This window comes from Rousettus aegyptiacus, unplaced genomic scaffold (genome assembly GCF_014176215.1).
Source record: "Rousettus aegyptiacus isolate mRouAeg1 unplaced genomic scaffold, mRouAeg1.p scaffold_m13_p_13, whole genome shotgun sequence".
NCBI classification, from domain to species: Eukaryota; Metazoa; Chordata; class Mammalia; order Chiroptera; family Pteropodidae; genus Rousettus; species Rousettus aegyptiacus.
This window is the reverse complement of record NW_023416288.1, coordinates 59,688,370-59,714,108: the sequence shown is the minus strand read 5'-3', so window position 1 is coordinate 59,714,108 and position 25,739 is coordinate 59,688,370. Positions and strand designations below refer to the sequence as shown.

At 35.6% G+C, this 25,739-nt stretch overlaps 1 protein-coding gene across 2 annotated transcripts in view; it reads left to right on the top strand.

The window, feature by feature from the left end:
• EXOC4 (exocyst complex component 4) overlaps positions 1-25,739 on the top strand; it is a 632,532-nt gene that overhangs the window by 31,358 nt on the left and 575,435 nt on the right. For both annotated transcript variants that reach the window (XM_016148762.2, XM_016148763.2), the window contains exons 4-5: positions 15,738-15,922; positions 24,338-24,447. In XM_016148762.2, coding sequence (XP_016004248.1) covers positions 15,738-15,922; positions 24,338-24,447 — 295 coding nt within the window. The remainder of the gene's footprint in view (positions 1-15,737; positions 15,923-24,337; positions 24,448-25,739) is intronic.

Here is a 25,739-nt window from a genome sequence, read left to right as displayed (position 1 = left end):
TATAGTTAGCTATTTGACTCACACCTATTTGAATCACATTTTTTTTTTTTTGTGGCGGGCCTGCTTTTACTAAGTACCATATGTTAAAAATAGGTTAAAAATAAAAATAGAAATAAATTCTATTTCTCTTAATTATGTTCCTTTTAGGATTTCAGATTTTTGTTTTATGGTCTTACTACTTAAGGGCTAATTTATTAAGAGCTAATTAATAATGAATACCGTCTCTTTTTTTGACGTATTTTCTTAAGGATCCCATTAAAAAGCTTTAAGTTCTTGGTTGCAAGTGACAGAAATCCAACTGTAGCTAGCTTCAGTAAAAGAATCGCTTTACTCACGTAACCGATGTGCTAAAAGGACAGGCATATGTGTTGAATGCCACCGTATGTTCTTTCGCATGTCTTGTTCTACCGTAGATGTTTCTTCCACATGTGGGCGGAGTTTGGGTGTTTAGGGAGAAGGGTGTAGGCTGTGGCATACATCTCTTCAGCTCTGTAGAGGAAAAAAATCTTTCTTAATATGAGGGGTAGATTGGGCCAGCTTGGGTACTGTGATTTTCATCAGTTCTAACTAAAACCAAGTGGCTGGGCGGTGTGGGGAGCCTGGGGTGTGGGGTGGGAAAGAAGAGCAGTCACCTTCAGAAAAGGGCGAGTGTATGAGATACACTTCCCAGAAGTTTCGTTTTTCTATTTCTAGTTCTTTATATATTCTGGGTACTAATCCTGTGTCTGTTAGATGGATTGTAAATGTATTCTCTCTGTTGGTGGTATATCTCGTTTATAATGTCTTTTTGTTACAAAGTTTTAAAATTTAATGCTGTGAAATTTCTTATTTTTTCTTATGTGATTTTTAAGAAAAAATTTTTTTCTATTCCAATGTCATATAAAGAGAATCTCTTATGTTCTGTAACCCATTTAGAACCTATTTTCATATATGGTATGAACTGGGGATCTAATTTTGTATTTTATATAAATAGCCACTTGGCTCAGACCATTTATTGAATCTGTTTCCTACCGATTTAATGCTGTCTTGGTCCCATACTAAATTTTCACATATACGTGGGTCTGTTTTTGAGCTCTTTATTCAGTTGATCTCAACTATATCTGCACCAAAACTATGCTGTTCTAATTACTATAATTTTATGATGTATCTTGATAGCAGGGGAAGACATTCCCTTAACTTACTATTCAGAATAGCCTGTGCTATTCTTGGCCCTTTACTGTTTCATATGAATTTTAGTATTAGCTTGCCAAGTTCTACAAAAGGTGTGATGGGATTTTGATTAAACTTAAGAGAATTTTATCTTTTTAATATCGAGGTTTTCAGTGAACAGGATATGTCTCATTAATTGAAGTCTTCATTTATGTCTTTTATAGGGCTTATAATGCATTTCGTAGAGATACTGTATTACATATATCTTGTTTCTGAGTATTCATTTTTTATTTTTTTAAAAAATGGCTCTATTATAATTTCCAGTTGTTGCTGATATATAGGGATGCAGTCTTTTTTTTTTTTTTTTTTAAATTGATAACATATTTCCCTGAAACTAATCCCAATCCTGTTTGCCTGGACAATTATGATTTATTCTTTAAGACTTGGTTCACATTTCAAGTCTAAATGTCCCAGGGAAATTAGATTCTTTTCTTTTTTTTAAAAAAAATCATCTATTTTTCTGTATACTTAACATGAATAGATGCTTTTCTTTGTTTCCATAAGCTGTATATATTTCATTGTGATACAGTTGCTGTCATTTGTATGGTAGGTCAGTGAGGGCAGGGTCTATATCTTAATCTGTTTTTTGTCCTGTGCTTAGTATATTGCACTTCATATAGTCAGAGTTCACAGATCATTAGCCAAATGGGTAACTGTGTGAAAGACTTTCATACCACTAAACGGAAAAAGGCAATTTCTTTCTAGGACCTCTGCTCTGGTCTGATTTTTTTGCCTTTTTGTTATTGTGTGTGTGTGTGTGTGTGTGTGTTTTGTTGTTGTTGTTGTTTTTAATGGCAAGTTTCTCTAGTTTCTGATTTTTTGCTTTTTTTTTTTTTTAAATAAGCAGCAGTAATGATATAGATTGAGCACTTACTATGTACTGGTACCATTTTAAGTATATTAAATTTGTTAATGCATTTAATTCTCTTATAGGAGATAGGTTTCTGAAATCATTCCCGTTTTTCTAGATGAGGTAGCCACTTTGCATGATCTGGGGAGTTGGCATATCCTAATCTACAATAAAGATTTCATGGAGGTAGGATTTAAGGTGTACTCTAAAGATCAGATACATTCTTCATTTTGGCTTTATGTTTGTAAGAGTGAATAGTAATGTTTATAATTGCGCTTTCATTGGGCTTTATATGAGGAAATAATCACATTTCCTTTTCTTATGGTTATGTGCTATTAGAAGTAAAATCTACGTAAGGCATCTATCTGAAGGGTCCAAATGGAAGTCTTTGCTAAAAGACATCAGAGGAAAGTGAAGACAAAATCCAGCCTTTCAAAACCCTGTGATTTCTTTGGATTCGTTTGACAAAAGATTTTGCATTTTTATTTTAAGGCAGGTGCAGATGTCCAGTAATTTAATCCCTATTCAGGTTAATAAATCCAGAGTAAATAAATCAGTGGTGACCTATGGCTCTTGTCAGCTTCTACAATTCCTACTCCACCATTAGACGAGTCTAATACCTATAGACTTAGCTTCTAGATGGGATATTTATTTCTTTTGATAAGATAACCTGAGTATTGCATAAAATGATTAAATTGTCATGACAGGAAATGTCTGCAAATAGGCCTGGCCTTTTGTTTCCTTCTTCAAGGTAAACAGCTGCTGTTAGCTTACAAAAAGCTAAAAGTGATCCAACAAGAAGCCTGTATCCGTCACATTGAAATCAGAGACTTGATTTATATTGTAGCCTGTAGCTTTGCGATATGTATGGTTTAAATTAGACCTTTGCAGTCATTGTGCTAGGTTGATGCAAACACATTAATGACATAATTTCTGGTGGCTGCATCACATTTCTGCAGTCTGTCCTTTGTATTCCACTCACATTAATTGAAGTAATTTTGCCAGTGAAGCGTGTTTCAAACCTCTGCATTTAAATTGAAATTTTAATTCCCTTATTGTCTTGAAAAGACGGCTGAAGATGCCTTGTTACAGGTTTCATTATCACTCAAAACACTCCAGCTGCTGGTTCTAATGTACAATGACTGATTAATTCTGGGAAGAATTATTAATATAAGAATAGCAGCTTCTTCCCAGTGGCATGAGCTAAGCAGGAAGGTATTACATGATAGTTAATATTTTTGTAAACTTTTTGCTAAAGGAAAATTTGTATGGAAGTCTGCATCAAACTGGAATTGTACAGATGAGCTTTGTAAACCACTTACACAAGTTCTGATTTATCAAACCGTAGAAGTCAATTCATAATTGTATTCAATCAGTGGGAACCAAGCCAGCGTGAGTAGTTTTGAGGCACTTTAGCTGACAGTCACAAGGCTTGTGCCTAAAATAATTTCTTCGTTTCTAAGTCTTCTGGAGATCAGAGAAATTTTGAATGTTTCCTAATCATTTTGTCTTTTTAAAAATTTATATGCATTTTTAAAGAGACTCCATAGCTATATAGTCAGATAAGGATTATTATGATAATTGTAATAACTTATATTGATGTAGCTGCCTTCTTCCCAGAGGATCCCAGAGTGCTTTGGTCAGAGACTGGTGTGGTAGAATTATTTCACTTAACACTGTGAAAATGTGGCAGCATCTGGAATAGAGAGAGTAAGGTAGCTATTTAATTGCATAGTTTTAAAAGTCCCTATAATAAAAATAATCATATTTGTAATATTTTTATTTTACAAGATCCTCCGCAATTATTGGACAATATTCAATTTGTCAGCATGGGTCTTAGCGAGGGTCAGGTGAACCTGAGCTTGAATACAGCTTTGATTTTTGCTAGCTCAATGACTTGGGGCTAATTATTTAATTTGACTTTGCTGAAAGTTGGAGTTTAGAATAAAGGATTATTCTAAGGGATTCTTGACGGGATTAAGAGATATTAAGCTATACTTGTAAAGTAGGCACAGTATACATAGTAAGTGCTTGGAAATGTTATTTATAATTATTTTGACTGATATGATAAGAAAGGATTTGGTGATGGCTCCCATGTTATAATCTCAAACTGTTCTGAGGCAGACTTTTTTAAAAAATTTATTTTTCGATTGTAGTTGGCATGCAATATTATTAGGTTCAGGTGTACAACATGGAGATTAGACATTTATATAATTTATGAAGCGATCACCCCGGTAAGTCTAGTACGTACGCATCTGACACCATACAGTTATTACAATATTATTGACTATGTTCCCTATGCTGTACTTCACCATCCCCGTTACTGTTTTGTAACTACTAATTTGTACTTCTTAACCCTTTTCCCTTTTTCAAACCACCTTCCCCCCGCCCCAACCCTCCTTCCCATCTGGCAGCTCTCAACATGTTCTTTGTATCTGAGTTTGTTCTGTTTTATTTGTTTTGTTCTTTAGATTCCACATGTAAGTGAAATCATACAGTATTTGTCTTTCTCCACTCAGCACAATACCCTCTAGGTCTATCCATGTTGGTTCAGATGGCAAGATTTCATTTTTTTTTTTTATGGTTGAGTAATAGTTCATTATATTTATGAACCACTGCCTCTTTATCTGCTCAGTCATTAATGGACACCCAGGTTCCCTCCATATCTTTTGTTGTAAATGATGCTGCAATGAACATCTAGATGCGAATATCCCTTCAAAGTAGTATTTTGGATTTCTTTGGTTAAATACCCAGAAATGGGATTTCTGGATCCTTCTTTGTTTCTTGATATAGCCTTTGTTTTAAAGTCTGTTGTTTGGTATAAGTATTGTTGTCACAGTTTTTTTTTTTTTTTCATTTTCATGAAATCTTTTTCCATCCCTTTGTAAATCTTTTTTTTTTTTTCTTACGACCTCCCAACATTTCCTGTAATACCGACTTGGTGGTGATTAACTCTTAGCTTTTTCTTATCTGGGAAGCTCTTTATCTGTTCTTTGATTTTAAATATTTTTGCTGGATAGACTAATCTTGGTTGTAGGTCCTTGCTTTTTGTCACTTTGAATATTTCATGCCAGTCTATTCTGGCCTGCTAAGTTTCTGTTGAGAAATTGACTGACAGTCTTATGTTATAGGAGCTCCTTTATAGGTAACTAGTTGCTTTTCTCTTGCTGCTTTTAAGATTCTTTTGGTTTTTAAACTTTGGCATTTTAAGTATGATGTGTCTTGGTGTGGGCCTCTTTTAGTTCATTTTGTTTGGGACTCTCTGAGCTGCTTGGGGTGATTTGTTTCGTTCACCAGGTTAGGGAAATTTTCCCATCATAATTTCTTCAAACAGGTTTTCAATTCCTTGCTCTCTTCTCCTTCTGGTATCCCTATGATAAGGATGTCGATATGCTTGATGTTGTCCCAAAGGTCTCTTAAACTGTCCTCATTCTTTTGAATTCACCTTTCTTGTTGCTGTTCTGACTGGGTATCCTCTGCTACCCCAGCCTCTAAGTTGATGCTTTAATCCTCTGCTTCATCCAATCTGTTGATTCCCTCGAATATATTCTTTATCTCAGATATTGAATTTATTTCTGACTGGTTTTCTTTTATGTTTTCCATCTCTATTTTTGTTTTTCTCTATCTTTTTTTTAAGTTCTCAGTTCATCTGCTCTTTCCCTAAGTTCATTGAGCATCCTTCTAAACAGTGTTTTGAACTCTGGTTATATTGCTTGTCTTCATTTTGTTTAGTTCTTTTTCTGGAGCTTTGTTCTGTTCTTTGACTTGTTTTGAGCTGATAAGAGTTGAAGTAGGATTGGCAAGTTAAGGATTTTTGGTTTCTTCTTCCTTAGCATGGATGGATAGAATGAAAGACTACTCTGCATTTTATACAAAGAAATTACTGCAGGCAGAGATTTGATTTTCTCAAAAAACTAGTCTGCTCTAACACATGCACTAATGGATGGTCAAGACCTTAAAGTTCTGTGCCTTATTTTTGAGAATTGGCATGGACAAATTTCAGATTCTGTGTCATCAGCTACCTCTTTACCTGACACAATTACATATTCAAGGGTATCCATTGACTGTCTAATTATAAGCAATGTAATTTGTTGGTAAACTATCCAAGATCAGTTTGTTGCAAAATCTACTCTTAAGTAACGTGTTATTCTGCTGAGTATTGTAATTCGATATAAGCCAGTTCACTGTTGGAGGGTGCTCATCCAAAACATTTTGCATAAGAGTAGTTGATCTTAAACTATTCTTTTCGTCAGTGCTTAGATAGCAGGACCAGTGGAGCAACTAGGTTGCTTCTACTGGCGCCAGTAAAACTGTGTCATTGCTAAATAGAGTAATTCTTCTTTTCTCATATTATGGTCAGGGAAGGGGTGATCATGCATCCACTATCAAATGATTAATGTATAAGTAAGGAAAAAAGGGCCAAAACACACATCTCTTTCATCTGGCCTGAAAGTTTCTGAGATCTGTTTTTTCCTCATCATGACTGTGTAAAAGGTATTGAGGCGAAAGCTCTAAAAATATCAGGAGTTAGAATATTCTAGTAAACTTATTGTACTTACCTGAAAGTGGTTCAGTGACTCTGCAAAAATGTTTCAGTATTCCATATAGATTTCTCTATAACTTAGTAAAAAATATATCGGGATCAATAATGAAATAGCCACCATCTGTTCCTAGTGTAGAATATTGACTTGAGTAACCGATGCCAGTGTTCTATACTAATAATTTATCAGAAAGAATCTTGCACATATTTTGATTGACAGACAAATGAATGTGATGCCATTGTTGATCACCTGCGTTGTTGGTCTATATGCGTTTGTGAAGGTCGTCTTAACCTTGAAGGAGCTTACACACTAGTAGGGAGAGACAGATGATGAACAAATACAGTGTCTCTCATGTGATAAAGAGGACCAGGAATGTTAGGGGTGGGGTAGTATGACAGCTCACTATTTAAATAGGGTGGTCAAGTGTAGCTGCTTCTAGCTGCATTTGGGACCCCTTTTTTTTCCCCTCAGACATCTGATTTTCTTTTCAAAAAGATTTAGGAAAAGCTGAAAATAAAGTTATTAAACAAATAACCTTGGTTTTTGTGTCCAAAATTGAATCGCCTTAGTGTGGCAGCTTTATTTCTTACCTAGAGAGTAAACGTATAGGGCATCATTGCTGCGCAATGCTCTTTTCATTTAGATTTGCTTTTGAAGACCTGTTTCTAAAAGCCATAGTGATAGGAACCAGGGTATTGTGTTGGATTTCCCTTCCTTTTAGTTTGCGCTTTTATCTGTTCTTCAGTTGCCTCTTTTATTTTGAAGCAAATAGAAATTGTTTTATTGCGCTAAACATCATAAGGTTCAGCAATTTTCAGTTCTTTCACTTGGCTGCAGGGCCGTGATTCCCAAACTCTTCACATTAGGGCATCCTTCAAGAATTCTAAAACCCAGGTCATACCCTAGACTGATTACATTGAAATCTCTGGGCGTAGGACGCTAGCTTCAGTAATAGTTGACATTCTCCAGGTGCTTCCAATGTATAGACAAATTTCGAAGCATTGATGTCAGATGTTGCCTATGCTATGCAATAAAGCAAAAACGAATTGCCCTTGACTTTAACACTAGCTCTAAGAAGTTATAGACCAAGTATTTGCATAGGAGAGACATCACAGTGCTGTCCTCACATTTATGTACAAATGTTGGAGTTTGACTAATGTTGCTTTGTTGCCATCCTCTGTTGCAGTTTTTGGATAGAGCTGATGAGTATTTAACTTTTATTCTGATTTTATAGCAAGATTACTTTGTCAATATGAATTCTGTTTAATGTTTAAAGTAGATGCTTTTTAGGTTCGGGCTGACTTAGCACTCATCAGAGCTGTCATCTTGGTGCTGATTCCTGCATCTTTTCTGTGTGTTCTTACTGGTATATTGCTGGGATTTAATGGATTGAAATTGGGGTAAAAATTAATTTATTGACAGGTGGTGGCTAGGTGGTATAGTGCAAACAAAATGGATTTAAAAGCCAGATGTTTTTAATTCCAGTTTGCACCTAACGATTCATCAGTTCTGTGAGCTTAGACAAATCACTTTCTCTCTTTTTTGGTTGTAAGAATAAAAATGTAATTTTTTACAGGTAAAGTGCTTTGTAACAAAATATAAGGCAATATACAAATTTCAAATGCTGTAGGTAGCATTGTCATCACTGTCATACAAAGTCAGGTGAAAACAAAAGGCAGTATGGTCTTGGGCTTGTGTATGTTGCATGATTTATCTCCTGGGTGCTTCCATCACAAATGCATACATGTTTTAATCAGATAACTGTGTGTGTGTGTGTGTGTGTGTGTGTGTGTTCACATTTACACATGTTAGTCTGTAGGAGGAATGATCTAAATCAAGAATAACACAAATCCTTTGCTGACATCCTCCATCATATTTTGGTTTTCAACCTCACACATGCACTTGTTTGAACAGGTTTTTTGACTGGTCAGTCTAGGCCAGATGGGGTTCCTAGATATGTGTAAATTGCAGCAGGTGACAATACTCATTGTTCATGGGAGCCCTCTGTATCTGATGATGGTCTGAGCTTTTGCTTGGCTTGAGAAGATAGGAGGAGCTTGTTAAAGAGGTACATTTTCTCTGAGATTCATCCCGGTACTAATTGTTGCTTAGCTCTTAAAATGGGAAAAAAAAAAAAAAAAGGCCATATCCCTTTTGCATTCTTTTGTGGGATTTTAATAGCTTATGTTAGTAAAGAGCTGTATAAGTACTGCGCATTTCTAATGGATTCGGACCTCTTACAGAGTGTGGGTGAATTGTCTTGATATAAGTGTGAGCCTGAAGTGATTCTCAAAGACCTCCTTTGCCAACTTTTTCTTGTCCTAGAATAACAAGTAAGATGACAAATATAAGTGTCTTTGGGACACTTGTTAAATGAGAACATCTTGCCTAGTGGTCTCTTGTATTTTGGAGTAGAAACCCAGGTTTCAATGCTCTCTCTATGGAGCACTGGAAACTGAACATTAAAGGGATCATAAGATTAGGAACAAGGATTTTTTTCATGAGATTATTTCATAAGCAATTACAATTCTTATCTTTCTCATAAGGTGTTAGGTATAGTTTAGTTTCATAAGGAAAATAATTGATCAGATCTGTTTTAAGTACATATAGAACAAAAAAGGGTTATAATTTGACGCTATGCATCAGAAGCCCTAGATGTGCGTGTACCTTTGGCCTTGGAATTCTACTTCTAGAATGTTCTGTTAAGGACAAATTAAGAATTTCAATTGTTATGTGTTCAGAAATATGTATACAAGGATAATTATCACAGTACGATTTATGAAAGTAAAAATAATTAGCAATTAAGTATGGGAATTGGTTTAAGTCATTTGTGGAATAGTCATAATAGATTGGTATGAAAAATACTGAAAACCATATTTAGTGATGTCAGGTGTTCCCAATATGTTGCCAAATGAAAACATTTAAAAATAACAGTTTTTAAAAAATTTTGTGTGGACAGTGATTGGAAGGCGTGAGTTTAAAATATATTGTCTAATTAGGGAGAATATGGGCCATCTTTTTCCTTTGTGTTTTACAAGTTTTCTTGATTGAGTGTTTATAACTTCTGTAATTTGGAAGAAAAATAAAGGTTAAGAAAAATACATTTCTGTTTCACCTTTTTCTTTTTTTTTTTTTTTAAATCTGTAGAATTGGGGCAGGACCCCAGTTTTGACAGCCTTTAAAGGTACTTTACAACTGAAAACTCTTATAATTTAATCCTCAGATACTGTCATTCTGTGAGGCTTGGGCTGATGGACTATCTTAGGAAGACCTGGCTTTTCCTCCCTACTTCATAAGAGAAAGACTTTTGCTTTCATAAAATATAAGAATAATTTGTGGTAGAATGCCATTATGTTTAAGAAAAACAAAACAAAACGAAATGAAAACAAAAATAAAGGAGAAACACCAAAGAAAGCTTAAAAATAACTTAATAAAATGGTATGCTTTCAGAAGAAGTCTGTTTCATAGCAGTAATAGGTTATTGTTCATAAAGCTAGAAGTCACATTTGATCTCTTTTGAGTTTTGTTTTCTAAGAGATTTGAAGATACTTTGAAGAAGATATTCAGACGTAAAAGGCCTTTTCTTTGACAGCACTTTATCTTACAGCCCCCTCCCTTCATTCACTTATCAATAACTTCATCTCATTTGCTTTATCCTGGAAATTCCATTATCTCCCAGGCAGTCTATTGCATTAAGCCTTTGGTACCTAATACCGCCTCATTTACATTGACACATGCTTGACCTCAGCCTTTCTCCTCTCTTTGTTAATGCACCAACAAGCACTGATATCTCTCTGGAGCATTATCATTTGGCTGTTAGCTCAACTAATAACAACCCTTCATTTGAGCTGATGAAGGTTTATTAAATAAAAACGTGCAATAACCCTGGCAGTAATGAAGGGAGAATGGAGGTGGGCAGCATCCTGTTTTTAATGGTGAGAGCATGCTGAGTCTGCATTATAGGTATTGGGTTTCCTGAGGGAGAAAGGGCACCTGAATGGGTCGGATCAATATTATGTTAGCAAACCGATTTTAAGAATTGGCATTTTTGATTGCTTGATTTGATCACTGTCGACTAGCTACAAGCTGAGGAGTTTGGGGAAAAAAGAGTGCTCTTGCTCCAGGCACTCGGCCTTGCCTTGTGCCAGCAGCTTTCTTGGGAAGTCTGTCTTAAGTACCAAACTGTCAATAGCCCTGAGGCCTTCAGTCATTGGCAGAGCAGAGCCTACTGGAGCCTAAAACATCTTCCTCTTCTGGGTTTCAAAGCGTGTTTCTTTGTTGTTTGTAGACAGATTTTTGGTGTTCTTAAGGCTGTTCTAACAGTTTAATTTGTGTCATATATGTAGGAAAGGAGAAGGTATCAGTTCTCATGAATAGTCTAATATCATATCTTTTACTGTATTGGGTAAGTTGGGCCAAGATGACTTTTTCAGAATGTTTGTCTTACTAGAAAAATGCTTCCTTAAGGGAGACATACTGACCTATTGAAAAGTGATAAAACATTTTGGAACCACATAACTATCAGAGTCCTGAAGGAAATATTTGTTTTGGACTCAACAGTGGCAAACATTTGCTTTCTTATATTGTTGCCAAAATAAGCATTTTCCTTAGCTAGCAGATGGTTTAGTTATCAGGTTGGTTGGTTTATACTTGAGTTTTTCTTTTTTCTTTTGGCTCGAACCTTAGTTCTATTGAGTAACAGTTACTAATGTCATTTACCTTTGTATATCTCACCTCCAACCAAAAGTTTTATAAAGACTAGTAGTTTCCTTTCTAGCTTTTTCTTTAAGGAAGCTAAGCTGCTATTGAGAATGGCCAATTTTGGTGTTTCTCCATAACATTTTCATTGGTTTACGTTAAAGCACGAAACTAGATATTTTTAGCTAATCAATTTGAGTGATACTAGTAGAAGATAAGCACTTAAATATGAAATAATAATTTCCTAATTTAAACTAAAATGAGACTGAGAAATAGACATTTGGGAAAGAAAATATGTGGGTACCACAGTTCCTAATTACAAAGAATTATTTTGTTACAGACTTTCCTCTTATCTCAAGGTGAAATTTTTGAAATACCGGACAATTCTTGATTGTGTACATTTTAACAGTACCTTTGACCTATTTTTCGAGTTAAGTATGCATTTTTCGAAATTTCTGTTTTAGTGGGTAGGTTTCTAATGGCCAAACATATTGTCTTGGTCAGTATTATGTGTTAAAACGTTTCGTAAATGTTTGCTTATTTTCCTAATCCTAACAAATATTTGTTTTCAACTTCAAAACAGTTCTGTTATCTATATGAGCAGTTTCAAACTGTGTTGAGTAGAACTCAGTGTTCTGTTAGATAATAATTGGAGTTCTATGAAAAAAATTCCCTACTAATAGTATCTTTTTTCCCTAAAACAACATTTTTGAAGATACGTTTAAAAAAATTCTAGATAAATTTAGTTGGCTCATTGTGTGGTAGTCTATTACACACACAAAAAATGATGTGGCATACCTGAGAATTCTAAAAGGTCATACATGGTAGAAATCATTTGGGCCACAAATGAATGATATTTGATTTGTGAGTAGATGTATAGACAGTATTTACCAATAAACTGTTATACTGTATGTTGTCTGTTTGATCCTTCATCTGCTACATTTTTTCCTGTAATTTTAATATATATATATATTTGTGACATTATTTAGTGTTGTGTATCACACTTATAAACTCAATTTTGATAATTTCTCATAGCCACTAACCTGTGAGACCATTTACTTTGATGAAGCTGCATCTCTTGAATTTCTGTTGATGTTTCATTAGTGTTGTTTTAAGTGCTCTCTAGTCATTAAATTTGCAGAACAGTGAAATTTATAAAATAACCATTTCTCGTATATTAAAAGAATCTCTTTAGTTGTATTTTTATTAGTGGTTATGCTCATTCCTAAATGTAAATGGATTCCTCTCCTAGTGAAGCCTTAGTTGTTAATAAGTGCCTGGAAACCAGACCCCCCAGTACACCAGAATAGGCTGTCTGTGGTGGTGGTTGGGTTGACTGTGCTGCCTCACCAAGGTTTTCTTTGTGTGTAAAACTTTACGGTACGAGCTACTTACAACCAGGTAGGATAAACGTCAGGCCTCTAAACTGAGGTTCTAGAGATCAAATGTTGCGTTGACAACTATCTCCTTTAAATTGGTTTGAGTAAATTTAGAGTAGGGGAAGACAGTGACCTTGCCTAGTTTCCATAATTGTAGCTTTATAAATAGACTTTTATTAAGAGAAGACCTGAAAATAAGCACTGTATTTTCACATAGAAATAATAGCCTATTCTCTATTCTTTGTGGTTTTTCAGATCTTTGAAATTAAGATCACTCGTGTGTGTATGTGTGTATGTATGTATATATATATGTGTGTGTGTGTATGCATGTATATGTGTGTGCATGTGTGTTAATTATATTTGTATTTGGGGTCATATTCAGAAAATTTGTCGTCTAAATGGTTATAATGGTTCTGTGAAGGAAATAGCACTTTATTGAAAATGCTGCATTGAAAAACTGAGATTTCTTTATCCACAGAATAAGGAGATTCTGTTAAAAATAATTTCAGTGAATGTTGGTATGTGCCAGGCACTGTGCTGAGTGCTTTATCTATATTTAAAAAAAAATTAATCGAATGGCTTTGAAAGTTGACATTGCTATTTAGTTTCGTATTTGGAACGTGAGCAGTTTGGGTTAAAAATCTTCATGCAAATTCCTACAAACAAATCAAGTCTGGCTGTGCAGTGGGTGGTTTTTAAGCTTAAATATCTCAGCTGGATTTAATTACCTTAAGGGATAAGGCTACATGATGGGCCAGTGGTTTACCAAATTATTTTTCATTTTCTAGATCTCGATGTCACTAAAGGTTAATGCATCCTCTTTTCTCTGCTAGCAACCCAAGTTAAAATCCATTTTAGAGCATAAGTGTAAATGAATTTGTTGTTGTTTTTCCTCCTTGGGGACACTTTGGTCATTTCGTGAGGCTGCCTTTCTATTTGGAATGGCTGGCAGCTTGCGCAAGGCCCAGGGGCTCATGTAGCAGGGGCACTTGCAAGTCAGCATGAAAATGAACTGGGGGGCTTCAGAGGGCACAGCTGGCCCAGGGCTTGTCACTCTTTCATTCCTGATTCTTTCTCAGTTAGCTTAAGGAAACTTGTTTGCTACCGACATTTGATTATAGCACATCATATGAGGAAGCCATTGCAGCTTCCTCTCTTCTTTAGCCAGTTTGCATTGGGCAGCTACCAAGGTTTCTATATTCACTGTCCACAAGCTCCTCAGTGACCGTGTATATTGGTATAGATCTGTGATCAATATTTATCACTGTTTGTTGCATGGCTTCCATTGTCTATTGCTTTTGTATAAATGCTTTCTTTTTTAGGAGCATGTTTGTATGCGTGATTACATTTAATGTTTTTACCCTAAAGTATTAATTAATACCTTTATCTGTACATATTAGGAATATTTAGAAGTGTGAGCAGATAATAGTCATGGTACGCTACTCCCTTCAGGGAGCTTGGTGGTGTTCTCTTCCCTCCGAGTTCAGCTTGTAGTCATCTCTGCTGTTACTATTTTCGCATTCTTCGTGTTTTTCTACCTCCTCCTTTTTTTTTTCTCCCAAGGAATAATACCTAGAATATCCTATTCACTTTAATCTTTTTATTAATTAATACAAGATTTTTATACATAGACAAATATAATTTTATATACATGGATAAATGGGATCATATCATACATGCTGTTTTTTTTCCCTTTGCAGTTATCACTTTGGTTTCAAAATGTGTTGCTCTAGGTTCCCCAAGCCCATCGTCTCCATTTGTTATAGGCATTCCTACACCATTGTTATTCATCCAATCCTTTTTGTCTTAAAATCTGAATCGCACTTTACACCAGGAGTATCTTTCTCTCCATAGTTTATCTCCTGTTCACTGTTCAAACCCATTTCTTCTGCCAAACTGGAATAGGCCAAGAAGAGGTGATGATTGCTACCGTCCACATGTAGCATTCATGTAAAAATTGCACTGACCACTGTGTGTATGTGTGTTGAGAAAGAGTGTGTGGACCTACATGTAGATGTAGGCTAACCAAGCTCCGGTGCATGATCATCATGAGAATTATTAAGAAATTTATGTTATGCTTTTATTTAGTCTTAGTTTTAAAAAGCTAACTTTGAAAGTCGATATAAACCATAAATAAATACATGGAGTTCTTATGAGACTTAATGATATAATCGTTTAATGGGGGAGGTCATTTTACTTGTGTCCATAGTTGGCAATGTATGTGGGTATGAATTTGGATGTATAGATTTGTTTTGGTATTTTAGATGCCTTCTTGTTTATCAAGATTGTTTTCTTTAGCATTGTCTTAGATGTTAAATCCTTCAAGGGCAAAAGTAGGCCTGCCTGTGTTATGCAGTAGTGCCCCCTCATTCACCGGGCATGTGTTCCAGCATCTCCAGTAGATGCCTGAGAAACCGCAAATAGCACCAAACCCTGTATATGCTATGTTTCTGCCTATAGATACATACCTGCTATAAAGCTTAACTTATAAATTAGGCAGTTTCACAGTTAGAAGATTCGTTTCAACCATAGATCTTAGCAATCTTAGCTTGTGATTTTTTTCTGAAGTTGAAAGCTTTTACCTTTTCACCCAAGGAAGCACTTCATGTCTTCTCTTTGGCATATTCAAATTGCCAGCATCACTGCTCCTGTGCTTTGGGGCCATTATTAAGTAAAATAAGGATGACCTGAACACAGCACTTCAACACCATGACTTAGATGGCTGCTGAGTGACGGGCGGGTAGCACATATAGTGTGGATATGCTGGACAAAGGGGTGATTTACATCCAGGGTGAGATGGAAATGGACGGGGTGAAATTTTACCACACTACTCAGAACAGTGTACAGTTTGAAACCTATGAATTGTTTATTTGAATTTTTCCGTTTACTATTTTTGGACGTTGGTTGACTGTGGAGAAAGTGGTCTGCTGTACAGAGTATGATGTGTACTTATAAGGTTTTCATAAACTTTGACAGTATCTTTTTAAAAAGTAGTCCTTCATATTTTTAATCTTGTTAGGCTATTTAGTAGTTATACTTGTCTTTTTCCCCTCCTTTCAGGTGTCAGCAGTTGAGTCTTTGGAGGGCCCGCTGCTCCAGGTGGAAGGACTGAGTGACCTTAGGTTGGAGCTTCACAGCAAGAAGATGAACCTGCACTTGGTTCTCATAGACGAACTGCATCGGCACCTGTACATCAAATCCACTAGCCGAGTTGTGCAGCGTAACAAGGACAAGGGGAGAATGAGGTTGGTTAGAGAGGCTCTTTGCTATGGTGTATTGTGGCAATGTAGAATTTTAAAGAATATTGTTTGTTTCCTAGAATATTGTTGTAGTTGATTTTACTACTACTACTTCTTCTTTTTTTTTTTTTTTAACATACTGTCTTTGAAACTTTAAGATGGTTTTATAACAGCAAATACTGTATATTCTGAAAGTCTGGCATTCAGGGTTTGTTTGTTCCTCCATTGCACATTATGGTCCTCATATGTAAAGGTACAAAAGAAACATTTGCTTCGCGCCTTTAATATACTGGAGCAGAGATACTCTGATATATCTCCAAAGGAAGAGAAAATAATCTTAAATTGAATAATGAAATCAATCTAAGTAAGAAATATGGACTATGAATGGAAGTTATAAGATTCTCTGTTGCTTAAAGTTCAACTTTAGACAGTCCTCTTTCTGAAATAGTTTAGGAGAGGTTCAGAGAGAACGCTTTACTTTAATCTGAGTTAACTGTAGCACAGTCCTGTATTTAAGGGGCTGGCTGGAATTCATTAAGTGAGTTTAGACATAGTAGGGAATAAGACCAAATCTTAAGACAGTTAAGACAGTAGGACATTGGTGTTATTAACATGTAGTAGAGAGCTATCTATGCATGTCATCCTCTCTAGATTCCTTTAAAATAGCCATGGGATCATCTCAGAGTACAGGTTAGCAGTATCTACTGAAATACTCATGTTCATAGTTTTTCATCAGCTATAGACAAGATGAACTCTGGAAGCACTACTTGCTGGGAATGAGATCTTTAAAATCCTATCCTGTTCAAACAAAATTTGCCAACTTTGTGTGTGATGCTTCAGTTTTAGAGACCCTGACAAAGAATGAGGTGTTTCTATTGCTTTTCTGCAGATAGGCACTAGAAAATCTTCAGCGAGACTCACAAATTGAGCTAAGGTTACGTCCCTGAGACTTCAACACGGGATCTCAGTAGGATAACTGTCACTGCCTTAGCGGAGGCTAAAGTGGGTGGGGCAGTATTAGGGGAATTCTTTTCACAGTGTCTGTGGTAATAGCAGGTCTGAATAGATTTCTTCCCATGCAAGGATAAAACAAAAATACAATCTAGGTTCTGTGAAAATATTCTATATAAGGGAAAATGAGAATTACATCGAGGTCTCAGAGAAGAGCATTTGTTTCAAAAAAATTTACAAAGCAGAACAAGAAAAATTTAGCACACTTAAGCTCAAACTTTCTCAAAAGATGTAAGGTGATGTAGTATTTTAAATGATTGTTCAGAATTTTCACTCCTTCCCCTTCCACTTAAGTAGGAGAAGTGTGTTTCCTGCTCTCTGAGTTTTGGACTCTTGCTCATGCTGATTGTCAGTACGTGACACAGGAGGGGCTTGTGCGAGCATACCCTCTCGTGCCTCTGCTATTGCCATGATGGCGCTGGTCTCGGGAGGGGGATGAGAGACATGTGGAACTGACCCAAGGTCAGCTGAGCTGCCCAGCGTGGATCAGCCAACCACCAAAATACGTGCTTATTGTTGAATGTCACTGAAATTTTGTGACTGTATACAGCAAACACATGGCTTATATAAAATGTTAGTGGAGAGCAATAAGAACGGAATTGGAAGATGCAAAAAGACCTAACTAAAACACGAATAGAGTGTAAGGAAAACCAAAATAAAGTAGGAAATTATGTCTCTGTTTAAAGCATCAGCAAGAACTGGATAGTGATATTGAGTGAACACTTAGCTCATCCTGAAGAAAAGACAAGATAATGAAAGAAAATAGGTATGGAAGATGGAGAATAGTGATCAATAATTTTAGATATTCTCCAGAATGACACTAAAATGACAGTGTTATGAGCTGAATTATGTTCCCCTGAAATTCATATTTTGAATTCCTAACTCACAAACTATGACTAAATTTGGAGATAAGGTCTTTCAAGTGGTAAGTTAAAATGTGGTCACTGGGTTGGGCCCCGATTTAATATGACTGGTGTCCATATAAGGGGAAATTTGGACACAGACTAGCACAAAGGGAAGACCATGTAAGACACAGTGATAAGATAGCCATCTACCTGGAGAGAGCCCTCAGAAGAAACAAACGTGGCCAACATCTTGATCTTGGCCTTCTAGCCACCAGAACTCTGAGAATAAATTTCTGTAGTTTATGCCATCCAGTGTGTGATATTTTGTTATGGCAGCCCTAGAGAATGAATACAGAGAGAAACAGAAGCAATAATTATAGAGTAAAACGAAACCTACTTAAATTGGAAAAAAAGACCTTGGTCTGCAAATCAGACCAATTTTCTGTTAATTCAAGATGAAATTAATGAAAGCATTACTCTTAGATATGATTAGGAAGTTTTTATGAATTTCAAAAAAAAATTCTGTAAACGTCTCTGCTGAGACATAGTTACTTGTTCATTCAATATCTGTTACCCCGTTCTTGAGTTTTGACAATCTTATTTTGTTCTTGGTGGTTATATGCCCAGCTGTAAGGCTACATTTTCCATCCTCCTATATAGCTAACAGTGATTAGTAAGACTTCTGCTTGCAAGCTGTTGAATTGGGGATCATAGCACAATTCTGTAAGGGTGCCAGCTGAATTGGTGTGCTCACTCTTATACCCTTTACTTACCTTCCTTTACTTCCTGTGTTGGACATGGATTGGTACCATCAATCCATCTTGGACACAAGATGACCTTGAGGATGGAAGCTACATCTCAATCTCTTTAACCACATGGAGTCTCCATTAAAACCTTGAATAGGTGACATCTTTTATATGACAGGAAGGAAAAACTTAGTTTTATTCAGGCCACTGCTTTTGGGTCTTCTGTTTTATACAGTTAAATCTAGTGCTGACACATGGGTGCAAAAATCAGGCTCACCAGGATTTGCTGAACATGAACTACCAGAACACAAAGTGTTGAATGGAGAAGAGTTGGGACCAAAGATTTCTATACACACCCAAGTGGACGTTGCTACGCATGGAGGACAGAGACATTCTCAGATATAAATGAACAACAATAACAACAAAAAAATCACTATTTTTCTGAGACAAATACTCAAAGATGAACTCCGAGATGTAAACCAAATTTGGCAACTTGAGAACAATAAAGTTGTAAGTAGTTTATAGCTAATATGAGGACTAAACACCATTAAATATGTAAATTTACATATAAATAACTGCCAAATCTATTTTTACAAGATTAAAAATATTAGCTGAAAATTATTTCAAAAAAGGTCTGTGTGGTCAAACACTATATAATAAACAGGATTGTTAGTAGAGATTGAAATTTAGAGAGGCAGGAGATAGGAATTCCGAATTCTTAAGATGAGACAGAAGTTTTATTTTGGGTTTTAATAATTAGAGAAAATATGTTTAATTCATTTAAATTTTTGCATATCAACATTATATAACTTAAAGATTTCAATATTGAAAAGTCACTAGAGAAGACAGCACAAATAAAACATATTCTCTACTGCAAGGGAAGATGTATTAGCTGGTGTTCTTGATTGCAAATAGCAGAAGTCAGTCCTAGTAACTAAAACAAGGTAAGAAATTTAATGAAAAGGTAAAGGTAGGTCACAGAATGTAGGGGAAAGAAATCTGTATAATCAGTCTCTAAAATCCAGGAGGGATCAAGGGAGATGAAGCAGCTGAGCACACATCATAGACAAGTCACAGGAAGGGTCTGTATGGTTGGGTTGCTGCCTTGCTTGGAATGATGCCTACAACTGCTAGGTTTTTAATTCTCGGGGAAATGATCTTTAAATGTCCCTGAATCTTTCCTTTAATCTCTTCAAAGTCTCAGATGGAAGCATTCAGCTTGTTGAGCCTGGGGTATGTCCGGCCTCTTTCAGCTTTTAGAGTAGGAAGTAGGGTTCTCTTTTCTTTGCTTTGACCCAGTCAATGGAGGGTATCTCCAAATACAAACACTGTTCCAATTGTTGGTATCCAAAAACAAGCACATGGACACCCAACAGGTTTTAACTGCAGGAGAAAAAAGAAATCACATAAAGGCACATACGTATAAAGAACAGATATTTTTGAAGTAGAATTTGAAAAGATATTTATTTAAATATGTATCCTTTATATATATATTTATATAAAGAAAGAAAGAAATGTATGTATGGATATTAGAAAATTCCTGAAAGGATGATGCTAAAAAGGATGATGAAAGGAATTACCTGTGGAAAATGGAAACGGGGGATGAGGAATGGGAAAGAAAGACTTATTCCATACCCTCTGCCCTGTGAATGCATTTGTCACGAGCATGTATTATTACTTTATTAATAACAGTACGGTTCTTGATGATGCTTTTGAAGATTTTTAAAAATGCAATGACAACATGTTTACCGTTGAAGGGAAATACTAGAATTTAAAATTCTATATAGGATGATCCAAAGGATGTTGAGTGTGTGCGTGTGTGTGTGTGTGGGGGGGGGGGGCTGGGATGGTTGGACAGACAGACTCCTTTCTGTTAAATATTTTGGAAGGCATTACACTAAAATTTATGAGTAGATTATTTTCTTTGTGTTTTCAGAAAAAAACCCGTAATGCCTTTAGAGTAAGATAAAATCAATAAAAAGCTATTTTAAAAATAGTTAATCCCTTATTGCATGCATCTGGGTTAATACTTGATTAACCTTGCTTTCTTGGACACTCTCTAGTTTATTGAACAGAAAACTTCAGGCCCATGGAGTTTGGTGTCCATATTTGTCTCTGGGTGTGTAAACAGCGTCCTTGACCCTATTGTGTTATTTGCTGCTTATTTTGTCTCTAAAATTTTTTTCTTTTTATATATGTCTGTTTACTTTTTGTTATATTTTAGTTCTTTCTCTTTTTTTTTCCTCTTTGCTTAGATTTTAGCTTTACTTCATTTAGTATTACATGTCTTTACTCTTGATCTGTCATTTGAGACCATGATTGTTTTTTACTTTTATACCTCTGAATCGTTATTTTTTCCGTATGTTCTGATGGATCTTTATAGAAAATTACTGTGCCAGCCATTCCTATTTTATTATTCAGTTAAATTTTCTTACTGAGGGCATATCATCCGTGACAGATATTTCTCAGCTCAGTTCGATTTAACAAAGTTATAAGCACCTGTTCTTTGACAGGTACTGTGCCAGCTGTTGGGGTTATAGAGGTGAATATATTAGTTACTAGATGTTCAACTTAAAGTTCAACTCACCGCTGTCAAGTTTTAGTTTGCATGTAAAATAAGCCAAATAAGCTGCCTCTATAAATTTTGGATATAGTCGGACACATTTATTACTAAGTGAAGGAACAGAAATAAGTTCAAATTAAAAAGCCAATGTTTAATAAACCGTTAGCACTTCTAACTCTTCTTAACAAATTTTTTTATGGCTTGAAATATTGAAATTAAACACATTTAGATGTGGCTCCTTACTAGATGGCCAGAAAGTCCTTGGGATTATGGTGGGAAGGCTTGTTTTTGGTATATTTTAATTTACTTTATAGTTTTCTTGTCCACCATCTTGTGGTTATGAAATAGCAAACCACATTTAATCTCAATATACAATTTGTATTTCTGGGGAGATGGTCTTATACTAGGAAAGGTTTTATGTCCATCAGCTGTCTTTTTCAGCTCAGCTATGAATGATTTTGAATGGACTTCACAATTTGTAATCATGTGTTTAAAAAGAAAAATAACTTATCAATATTTCTTTCAAAATAAAGCCATTCAGATCATTCATATTGGAAACTTAGAACAATCTGTTTTTTTCATTTTCAAAAATACTTCCTCTGAGAAATTCAAAACCCTTTGAAGTTATTAATTAATACTTTGTGAACCTTATCATTGATGTATCATGTAAACAGACTTTTTTCTGTTTTTTGAAGTGAAAACTGATGGACATACTATTTCAGTGCCATACTACGTAAATGCCATGTTTTATAATAGCACCTACCTTCCAGTTGAGCTTCATGTCTGTAGTAACTGATCGAGTGGGTGTGTCCCCTTTCTCTTGTGCTCTTGAGATGAAGTCCTTTTGTAAAAGAACAAGAGAAAAACTGAAAGTCATTTCCAGAGTAACTTGCCTTTGGGTTAGTGTTCACAAAGGAGAAAATTGAAGCCAAAGGGAAAATTTTAGAGAGAGGAGTCTATGAAAATAGTTTGCAGTAAATTGACTTTCTAAGAGTTTATTGATGGAGTTTGAGGGCCCTTCTGGCTCTGATAATAAAGTCAGCAGGTTGCGTTTTTCAAAGTTAAAAGGGCAAGCCATTTATCACCCTATATTTAACCGAAATATATTTTTAGATTAAAACTGAGAAAATAATTATAGGTTTTAAAGTAAAGTGAATCATGTGCACATCTGTGTTTATAGAAGTGTGTATCATACTCATATATATATGTATATGTAGATATATATATACACACACACATATCACTGTGAACATACGTATGTACTAACTACTGCTTCATTTATAGGCTTGGCAGGCAGCACTCCAGCTATATACCTGAATTTTCCTGCTAATTGATACTTTCATTTAGCAATACTTTAAAAATAACTGCTTTTGTTATGGAAATATTTATAAGTTGTATTATATATTTTTCCTGCCATTTAAAATGGAAATAAATCTTAGTTACTCAGTAGTAGTAGAATCATAAACATCAGTGATTATCCTCTGCTCTTTGGGCGTGTGTATCCAGGGGCTAGATAGGTGTATAGAGCTGGTTTTCCAATTGTGAGTAAAATGAAGATAGAAGAGGATGAGGTAGTTGAAAAGAAAAATGAGAAGACAATAGTAGTAAATAAATGAAAAATTAAATGGATTTGTCTATTGATGTGATAGATAAATGAATGTGATAAACTAATGGATTTGAAAGCGTTTTCTTTAAGATAGATAGGCAAATAGGAAATTACAGCTTTATATTGGTGGAAAGGAGTTATTGGAACTATATCAGTTCAGTTCTTGGTAAATGTTTTCTGTTAACTTTGTATCTTCACTTGAGGGTTCACATTGGTCTGTAAGTGATTCCAGTTATTGGAAATGTGCTAAGTTTGGTTTAGCTCACATTTTAGTCATACTTGGATCTTCCGCACTGGGAATAGTGCCAAGCACATAACAGATGCTCAAGACTTGTTTGAGTGATGATTCCCTCTTCCTCTTAAGTGAAAAGGGAGAAGTTAATGACTTTCATTATTTCATTATTCTTATAGCCTAGGACAATGGATCACACACATTATCAGCACTTGATAAAAATAATACCTTAAATGATAATTTCACCCTCTAACAAAGTTTGTTTTTCAGAGTTTTCTGAAAGAATATATACATTTTTTATTAGCTTAAACACACACACAACCCTAGCACTTTAGTTCCAAAAGTAGTGTAGGAGGGAGCTGGGGCTGTATCACTATAGTGGGCGTGTAGGGGGTAGATAGTTTTCAGAATTGCATACATCCTTCCATCCCATTTGGGGAAAGTTTCCTGCAGTTGTGGTCTCCTATCTGCTCTCCCTCTGCCTGCCCTCCCTTTATAACATACTTTGCAAACCACTTCCATGAGTAGGTACTGCTACAGATGATGTGTACTGGGATTGGAAAGGGATGGTGAAGATTATGGCTTTGACCCCTCTACCCTTGGGACTTAGAGAAGCTTTTCTGTTGTTGATACAAGATGGTTAGATGATTTTCTAGACAGTAGGGCACAGGTGTTATTTGCATTGGCATTGCCTACATTCTTGCATTTAACAGATGCCTATAAATGGGAATTAATTTGAAAATGTAATTGTTTTTTAGTCTTTATGCTATTTAAAATTAATGTGTTTATTTTGGAGACTCTAAAGTTAATCATTGAGACGAAAGCCTAAGCCTTGGAAAAGGTGAAAAGGGTCATCAAATACTAAATTAACCTGTTCGAGATTTCTTAAATCATCTTTTCCTGAAGTGATTCTCAACTTGATGAAATTTATGAACCTCTTTTAAAGAAAACTAAATGTAGTGAACTCCCAGAATATGTCAAAAAACTCCAGCTTGAAAAACACAAGTCTAAACTAGGCTTAACTACAATTAATCTTCATTCAGTTATCATGATATGGTGTCATTTGACCTTTCTTTGCCAATAAATTAATTTTAATTCAGAAACAAAGGAGGGTGCTGAAATTGTGCTGCATAATTTGATTATAAGGTGGTCATCCAGACGATCCAGAACATACATCATTTTTTTTTAAACTTCCATCAAAATGAAAAGACAATAGAAATTTAAATACTTGGAACCCTTAGAATACATTCTTATACCCGTCTGTGACAGTCACCACTTTATGGAAAATATACGTGGGAGATATTTAAAGTCACAGTGTGAAAAGGGCTCATGACAAAAAGGAAGTGATAAAGGACTGGTATGTAGTGGGACTTAAGTTGGTTTTGGAGTAAGTGGTAATTACTGCCTTTCCCCTTTAGCTCCCTTGTGAAAGATGCTTCTCCTGGTCCTCTGATGGATGTTACAAACCTTCCCACTCCTCGAAAATTCCTTGATACGTCTCAGTTTTCTACTCCTGGAAGCTCAAGTGGTAAGTATTTAATTCTCTAGCCACTAAACTTCTTTTTAGTTTGCTGCAGTTCCTGGACAAAGACCAGGACATCCTGAGGTTGGTGTCTTGGGGCCTGTGATGAGCCCTTTGCCACCCTCAGAGGGAATAAGACAAGATGATTGGTGGGGACTCTTGCATTTATCAGGGTTGAAAACTGACAGCTGAATCTGTCCCTGCTGAGTCACACTGTGGATGTGCTTTATTTTATTGGCACTGTTTATTTTTCTGAAGTCGAATTTGAATGCTTTTTGATGGAGTATGTGTTTTCCTTTCTTGCAAGACCCTCTGTTGCTCCTGTTAGCTTTTACCCAGCTCCTTCATGTATTATGTTCCCTGTCTGGTCCGTTGAGTGTGTGATCTCTGATTCATATCCTGACTCCTGCACCTTCCTAGTGGCCTCTCCACTTCAGTATGTGTGTGTAAACACACCCATACACACATAATGCACTTTGAGGACATAACCACAAACTAATCATGTTCCTATTCTGATACTCTTGAATAAGATAAAGGAGAGCCATTTTGGCTTATATTTAAATTTGGGGGAGGGAGGTTATATTTTGATTCTGTGTGCATGTATTTAGGGGAGTTCTGGTATGACTCGCAACCTGCCCATCACAGAGTTCAGCTCAGCCTCTGCAGAGAGCTTAGCTTCTCTGCTCTTGCCGCTTTGGGTTGGGGAGAAGGGGACTGGATGTCTTGTGGGATGCCCTGCAGGTTCCATTCCTTTGACAGCCAAAGTCTGCAGTGCCTTTTAAAGAAATAGTAAAGTCGATTATCATTGGCTTTTCAGATAAAATTAGTTCTCATAGTTCTTGTAGCTCAATAGTCCTATAGAGCTTGAAATAATGAAAAGGTAGAACAATAATTTGGATTTGATCAATTTGTTTTGTGTAATCAATTGAAATTATTGTTAGTTTTTGAGAGCCTAACAATATGTTGTTGGGGCATATTAATTACCTTTTAAAATATCATTTTAGTAAATTTTAGGTTTTTTTAGGCTTGGAATCTTGGCGTTTATTGCTTTTACCATAGGGATTATTTTATAATACATTTTTCTGTTAGTCGTCTTGGTTACCGATTTTAAAAAAACCCGAACACTGGTTCTTATATGGTACTTTACAAAGGTTTGTACTCAAGCCTCTTCGTGGAGTCACAAGGTTTTGTTTTCTCCCTCTTTCTGATATAGTGTTGCTTTTCTTTGGGGTTTGACACCGTATGAGCTGTTGTAGTGTGTGGCATTATGAAACAGAAAATATATCTATACATTTGAT